Consider the following 7,432-nt stretch of genomic DNA (forward strand, 5'->3'; position numbering starts at 1 on the left):
TTTCAGGCTCTCCCAACTTTATCGAATTGGATTAACACAAGTATCACAGCACACCTCTATCCATACCATTTCCCCTCTCATTGTTGTTCATTAGTCTCTCTGTTTAAGCCGAAACGAAGTGAGGAGGGTAAAGGAAACGTTTGCGGACCCACAATATTCGAACACAAAGTAAAGCAACAGAGAGAGAGAGAGAGAGACTGCTGGCAGGGCTCTCGAGTCTCTCCTCCCTGCCTTCCGTACCAATATACCAATAGCATCACCCCTCTCCTCCTTAACCTTCAAGCAAAGGGCGGGAAAAAGGCGAGACGATTGCTGAGGCTGCTCACTGACTCTGCCGAGCGCTGGCTCGCTCTCCTGCTTCTTGTTCTGCTCACTGCTGTCCCTACTGGACCCCCACCCTCTCTCTCTCTCTCTCTCTCTCTCTCTCTGCTTTGGTCCATCCTCCGGCTGCAACAGAGCGTCCCGAGATGAGACGTTCTGCCCCACTTGGTCTCGCCTCTTCAGGTAGTAGAAAGTAAAATGCAGCTCACTAGAAGGAGCCGCGGGTTCGTGACGACCCCCCTCTGTTTTACTGCAAAGGGTAGGGAGAAACCCGGCTTCTAGTTCGATTATTAGCGCCGGAAGGTTTCACGTTCCGAGGGGTTTGCTGGCGGAGAAAAGCCGCGTTTTTCTGAAAGAGGGCTCTTTTTTTTTCTTTCCGGCAGCTCTGATGGATTTTCCGTCCGAGATCGGGATAACGCTGCTCAATAGACGACGACTGCTCCCGTGGAATAGAGGGTTTTGCTTCGTAGTTTAGCTTCGGTATCCGCCTGGAAGAATTGGCAGTACGAGTGGGTTTTAGTCTTTTTGGTTGCAAGGTTGAAGAAAGAATTTGGTTTGGGTCTCGATTTGGATAACTCGTTTCTTGGGTTTCCTGAGAATCCATTTGGGTGCTAGCCAGAAGAAGGGTTTTCGTTGAGAAAGCCGCGTTTTTCTTTTTCCTTACTTCGGATTGTTAGACTAGGGTTTTGGGTTTAGTATGCAGAGGTCTCTATATGGACTATGAATGATTAGCTCCCTTCTAGGACTATTCTTCCTCGTGCTGACTTCTTGGTATAATCTGAACTGCTCTGTGAAGAAGATGAAAGGCAGGTGCAGAAGACGCCTTGTCCCCATTTTGGGGCTTGTAGTATTTTCCTTCTTCTTGCTTTTGAGATTCAAAGAAACAATATTCCCTTGTGCAGTGGAATCAGTGGACGTTCGGAAAGAAAACCGGCGCTTCCTAGCAGATAGAAGCGGTCGCCTTACCGCGGAGTCGCCGGCTTCCTCTAGCGTTCCTGGTAGAAGAAATCGTCCGAGAAGATTGGTTCTGGGTGTGGTGTTAGGTGCTCTTACGGGCTTTGTGTCTGCCATCTTAATTGCTGGTTTGATCAGGGTTTCTGTTCTGTACATGAACAGAACGCCTATCCTGAAAGGTCCTGTGAATTTCTGCTCCAAGATCACCCCGAAGATGCTCGCTTTCCTCTGCGAAGAAGCTGCACTGAGCGATGCCCAATTGCTCGGATCGAGTCCTAATGGAAAGTACTACAAGGCTGTACTCGAGAACGGATTTACAGTTGCCGTCAAGAGAATCGAACCGGCGAACACGGCGGAAATGCATAGCAAGTCTGCAAAGAGAAGGATTCAGAGGAATTTGGAAATTTTGGGCTGCTTGAAGCATAGACATTTGATGAGTTTGCATGCGTATGTGAACCGATCTGATCGGTACTCGCTGGTTTACGATTACATGCCGAATGGTAGTCTCGAGGATGCAATGAAGAAGGTCAGAGCAAGCCAGCTCCACTTGAATTGGGCGATACGGCATAGAATTGCAGTTGGGATCATCAAGGGGCTTCAGTTGCTTCACTTTGGTTGCAGGCCCCGGGTTCTTCATTATGATCTGAAGCCGGCAAATGTGCTGCTAGATGATGATTTTGAGCCGAGGTTGGCGGACTACGGGCTGGTTGGCCTTACGGCCGAGACTGGCAGAGCTTCTGCATATGTTGCTCCAGAGTGTTTTCAGAACTGCAGATATACTGAGAAGAGTGATGTGTTCAGCTTTGGGGTGATCTTGGCAGTGCTGCTCACTGGCCGAGATCCTGTTGATCCCTTCTTAGGCGAAGAAGGGGGTGGTAGTATGGGGAGGTGGCTGAGGCATTTGCAGCAGGCGGGCGAGGCGCCCGAAGGGTTGGACAGAGACGTTGTTGGGGATGAGGGAGAGGAAGAGGAGATGCTGATGGCTGTGAGAATTGCAGTTGTTTGCCTCTCAGACATGCCTGCTGACCGGCCATCTAGCGACGAGCTTGTTCCAATGCTCACTCAATTGCACAGTTTTTGAAGGTATTCCTTCTTCAATCTCTTCATAGTTTCTAGATTTTGAATCTGTGTATGTATAAGAACTAATTTGGCTTTGGCTACTTGAAAGCTTTGGGGGCTCAAACTGCTTTTCATATCAAAATTCTGTAATATATTGTCGAAATACGGCGTGGATCATTTCCATTTTCTCGGGTTTCTCATATGGAGATTTTGTTGGTTGTTGTTGCTCCATTGTATTGTAGTATCAATATATGCTTAACATGAGCATAATTGAGTAAAAAAATTTATATTCTGAGAACTGCTATTCCATGAAAATTGATCAAAGAACTTTGCCATATGTGATCGGGAACACTGTTTTGGGAGATGAGAATGGTGTCGGGAGTGGAGATGGGAGTGAAGATGGGCCATTTTCATCTACATCCTCTTAAGGATGTTGTTGACAACTCCATCCTCATCTCTCATTTTCATCTCCACTCCCATCGCCCTCCTCTCTAACACCGGCTCCCAAACAGAGCCTAGTTGACATTGGGATCATTTGAATTGAAGCTGACATGAGCCACCAACTAGCGCCAAGCAATCAACTAGTGCCACTAGCCAACGAGGGCTATGCCTTGCTGGTTAGGGGTGACCATGGTTTGTCACCTGCCATATGATGTCATGATTCAAAACCTATGGATGGCATCCCATGTCGCAAAGCTGAGTGTACTTTTCGGTGGGAAGGGCCTCATGGGTTTTACCAACCAGACCCGCCGGTTTGCGGTCAATAGGGGATTTTCCTTGGCCTTGCCAAAAACAGCTAGTGTCATTAGCACCAAGGTGCCTGACAAGTCAATCAGGTATTTCTAGAGACATGGAGGTTGAATCTTTTTAGGTGATCTATTTGTGCGGTATATAGTGGCTCTAATTTAGACTCTGAAATGAAATGGCAGGGTAGAATTTTTTGCAGTCTTCCAATATATGTTTCCCAGGAAGAAGATAACGTAAAATATTGTAGCAAGTATGAGCAAGCTTCACAACTCCCTGGAGGAGGGGTAAGCCCTCAGAGTTTTACGCCGACATGGACGGAGACTGTAAGTATGGCAGGCTCAGCCAGCATGGCTAGGTTTCTGCTGTTGGGGTCATCCGGGATCGCCTCTCTTGTTGTTTTCGGTGACCATTTATTGAGGCAGCCAAACAAACAAAGGCTGTTATGTAAACAGCAAAAGCACAGGGGAGGTGCTGCGTACTTGTGGCAGCCATTGACGGGCTGCTGTTGCTGGGAATCAGAGGTCGCTGGAGCATAGAAAGACGAATCGGATTCCGATGATCGATCAGGCCAAGGGGATTTGTCTGCTCAGCCGGGCTGCAGCCACCACAAGCGCAAGCATACAAATACAACCAGTGAGTCGACCTCTTTCCGCTTTAGTTTGCACACGCACTTTTCTGATAACAGATGCTCACATCAAAGGGTTGCTCATGACACCCTTATATAGTGTATAGGGTGGGAACGGTTTGCGTAACCGTTCCCCATTGATCCTATGCTGGTTTGTCGGAAGAGATCATCCCAGATGCGGGGATGAATCCACATCGTGGATAACCACCACATAAATCGTGGTGGTTAATCCAACATTCTCCCACTTGATCTGACGATAAACCCTTTATAAAAAAAACTTTATGGGAATAACTTGATGAATAAAATGGTTTTTTTATTATATTTTGTAGGTCCTTAGTTGAATCTCTAATATTAATGAGATTAGCAACAAAAATAGTGAAAATCAAGAGTTGAAAGTGATCACTTTATTTATATGCATATGTCAAAAAAGAGTTTAACAAACCCATCTTCATTACATGTTCAGAATATAATCTCGGTGCTAGCGCTTTAGTAAGAGGATCAACAATCATCTCTTTGGTACCAATATTAACAATATACACTAAATGATTCTCCATCATTTCTTTAATAACAAAATACTTCAATTTCATATGCTTACATGACGTAGTACTTTTGTTGTTATTCGAAAAGGACACCGCAACTTCATTATCACAGTAGACCTTCAGTGACTTCCCAATGGAATAAACCACCTTTAACTGTGATATGAAGTTCTTTAACCATATAGCCTGCGAGGTAGTCTCGTATAATGCTATGAATTTTGCCTCAATGGTGTGGGCAGCAGTGTTCGTCTGCTTCTCACTCGTCCAAGAGATCGCGCCCCCAGCAAGTAAGAAGACGTACCCAGTAGTAGATTTTCTACTATTAAGGCATCCTCCTAAGTTCGCATCTGAGTAGCCAATGACCTCGAGGTGATCAACTTTATGATACGTCAATATATAGTCTTTTGTCCCTTGCAAGTACCGCAAGACTTTCTTGACAACCTCCCAATGGGGTATACTTGGGTTAGACTGAAATCTGTTAAGCACCCTTACTACAAAAGAAATATCTTGTCGAGAAATGTCTGCGCGTACTGCAAACTGCCAACAACTGATGCATATGGATAATCATGTATGAATAATCACTTATCTGTGCTTTGTCAATATCGTTCTGTGGATAATCCTTTAGGCTCAGCTTGTCACCTTTTGATATGAGTGTTGAATTAGGAGAACAATTCTTCATCCCATATCGCTTTAACACCTTATCTATATAGGTTCTTTGGGAGAGGCCCAAAAAACCTCTTGCTCTGTCTCAACGGATCTCAATACCAAGAACTTAAGCAGTTTCACCCATATCTTTCATATTAAAATGTAATGCAAGAAACTGTTTTGTCTCTGAAAGTAACTTTATATCGTTGGTTGCAAGTAAAATGTCATCCACATACAACATCAATATAATGAACTTACTCCAACTTTTCTTAAGGTATATACATTGATCAATAATATTTTCTGTAAACCCGAAAGTCATAAGAAAAATTTGATATGCCACTGTCGGGAGGCCTGTTTAAGTCCATATATTGATTTGTTGAGCTTATAAACCAGACGATCATTTTCAGATAAACTAAGAGGTTGATCCATATATACCTCTTCATTCAGCTCCTCGTTGAGAAACACTGTTTTCACATCCATCTGGTGTAACTCTAAGTCATAATGAGCTACAAGGGCCAAAATTATCCTCATTGACTCTTTAGTTGAAATAGGAGAAAACGTCTCATTGTAGTCAATGCCCTCAAACTGGGTAAATCTTTTAGCAATCAATCTTGTTTTATGTCTCTCTATGTTGCCTTTGGAGTCCTTCTTGGTCTTAAAGACCCATTTACACTCTACAGGCTTTACTCTCTTAGGTAACTCGACAAGATCCCACACTTGATTTTTAGCCATAGAGTCTAATTCTTCTTTCATGACTTCTATCCAGTGTGTAGATTGATTGCTTTTCACAACTTCAATAAAAGTCAACGGGTCATCATCCATATCTATGAAATCACCAGGCTCTTGAAGATACACCACATAATCAAGATGTATGACAGATCTCCTAATTCTTGCGGATCTTTAAACATGTCGTTCTTCAGGTTCAGATTGAATCTGATCATCTTGTTCATGCTCTTCCTCATTGTCCACAATAGGTTCACTTTGGATTTGTGCATCAACAACCGAATGATCAACTACATCATTATTAGGAATAATAATGTGGTATCTTTCGATCTTTTTCTTAGCAGGTGATGAAACTGGATCCTGTACTTTCTCAAAACCAAAGTTTTGAAGTGCACTTAATCCTATTGAACCATCTTTTAGGAATTTTGCCTTATCTGTTTCAACGATCTGTGGTGAATGAGATGAGCAATAAAACTTGTATCCTTTTGATCTTTCTGGATAACCAATGAAATATCTACTGATTTTTCTTAGATCAAAGGCTTTAATGTGGGGGTTATACAACTTAGTCTCTGTAGGACATCCTTATATGTGCATATAAGACAAGGATGATTTCTTACTTGTCCACAACTCGTAAGGAGTTTTATGCACAGCTTTTGTAGGTACCTTATTTAAAATATGCACAACTATCCTTAAGGTTTCACCCCACAACTTAATGGAAAGTGTTGAATAATTCAACATAGCTCTGACAATTTTTTTAAGCGTACGATTTCTCCTTTCAGCTACACCATTCTGATAGGCACTACCAGACATGACATATTGAGGCACAATGCCTTTCTCTTTGAGAAATCGTGCTAATGGTCATTTTCTTTGCCCCATCTCAGTAAACCTATCATAATATTCGTCACATCTATCAGACCTGATTATTTTAATAACTTTATCAGTTTGTTTCTCTACTTCTTTCTTAAATTCTTTAAACATCTGAAAAATATCATATTTTTCAAAGATCAAGTAGAGATACATATACCGAGAATAGTCATCAATAAAGGTGACAAAATAATTTTTGCCTGTGTAACAGGGGAAAAAATGTCCACATACATCTGTGTGAACTATCTCTAATATCTCACTACTGTGTTTGATACCCTCTTTATATGTATTTGTATGCTTAACCTTTATTCAATCAACACATGGGTCATTGTCGGTAAAATCTAGAGATTTCAAGATCCTTTCATTTACGAGTCTCTTTATTCTCTTTTTCGAGATATGACCCAATCTTCGATGCTAAAACATGTAAGATTTATCATTTATCAAGCTACGTTTATTTCCAACCAATGCGTATTCAGAAGTCAAGGGCTCCTGAGTTTGGATCTTCACGTTCAGTCTATAGAAACCATCACAAACTGATGCAAAACCAATTTCAATTGAATTTTTATAAATGAACAATTTGGATTTTTCAGACTTAAAACAATATCCAAATTTATCCAATTTCGAAATTAAAGTTAATTTTCTACTATATGATGAAATATAAAAGACATTATGAAGATCAAAAACTACGTCTGTATCTAGAGTAATCCTGTAGGTTTTAACACCCTTCATATGTGAACACATCTTGTTTCCCGAATAGATGCTCTTATCATGCATTATTGGTTCTCTTCTGCTCATGAACAACTGTAGACAGTTGAAAATATGAACAGTAGCACCAGAATCAATCCACCAACTATTTTCAGGAATTTGTAATAAATTACATTCATGAGAAACAAATGACAAATTACATTTCTTTTTCAACAATTTTTTGTACTTTATGCAATCTATTTTCCTATGTCTC

General features: G+C 41.7%; 1 protein-coding gene across 1 annotated transcript; it reads left to right on the forward strand.

The window, feature by feature from the left end:
- The first annotated feature begins 1,045 nt into the window (after positions 1 to 1,045).
- On the forward strand, positions 1,046 to 2,541 carry LOC149833502 (inactive leucine-rich repeat receptor-like protein kinase CORYNE). Its single transcript, XM_090013448.1, has one exon. It carries the CDS (start codon positions 1,046 to 1,048, stop codon positions 2,354 to 2,356), a length of 1,311 nt encoding a protein of 436 aa, XP_089869574.1. The 3' UTR covers positions 2,357 to 2,541.
- The last annotated feature ends 4,891 nt before the right edge of the window (positions 2,542 to 7,432 follow it).

Source organism: Nuphar pumila, chromosome 7, assembly GCF_984573655.1.
Source record: "Nuphar pumila chromosome 7, dmNupPumi1.hap1.1, whole genome shotgun sequence".
Taxonomy (NCBI): Eukaryota; Viridiplantae; Streptophyta; class Magnoliopsida; order Nymphaeales; family Nymphaeaceae; genus Nuphar; species Nuphar pumila.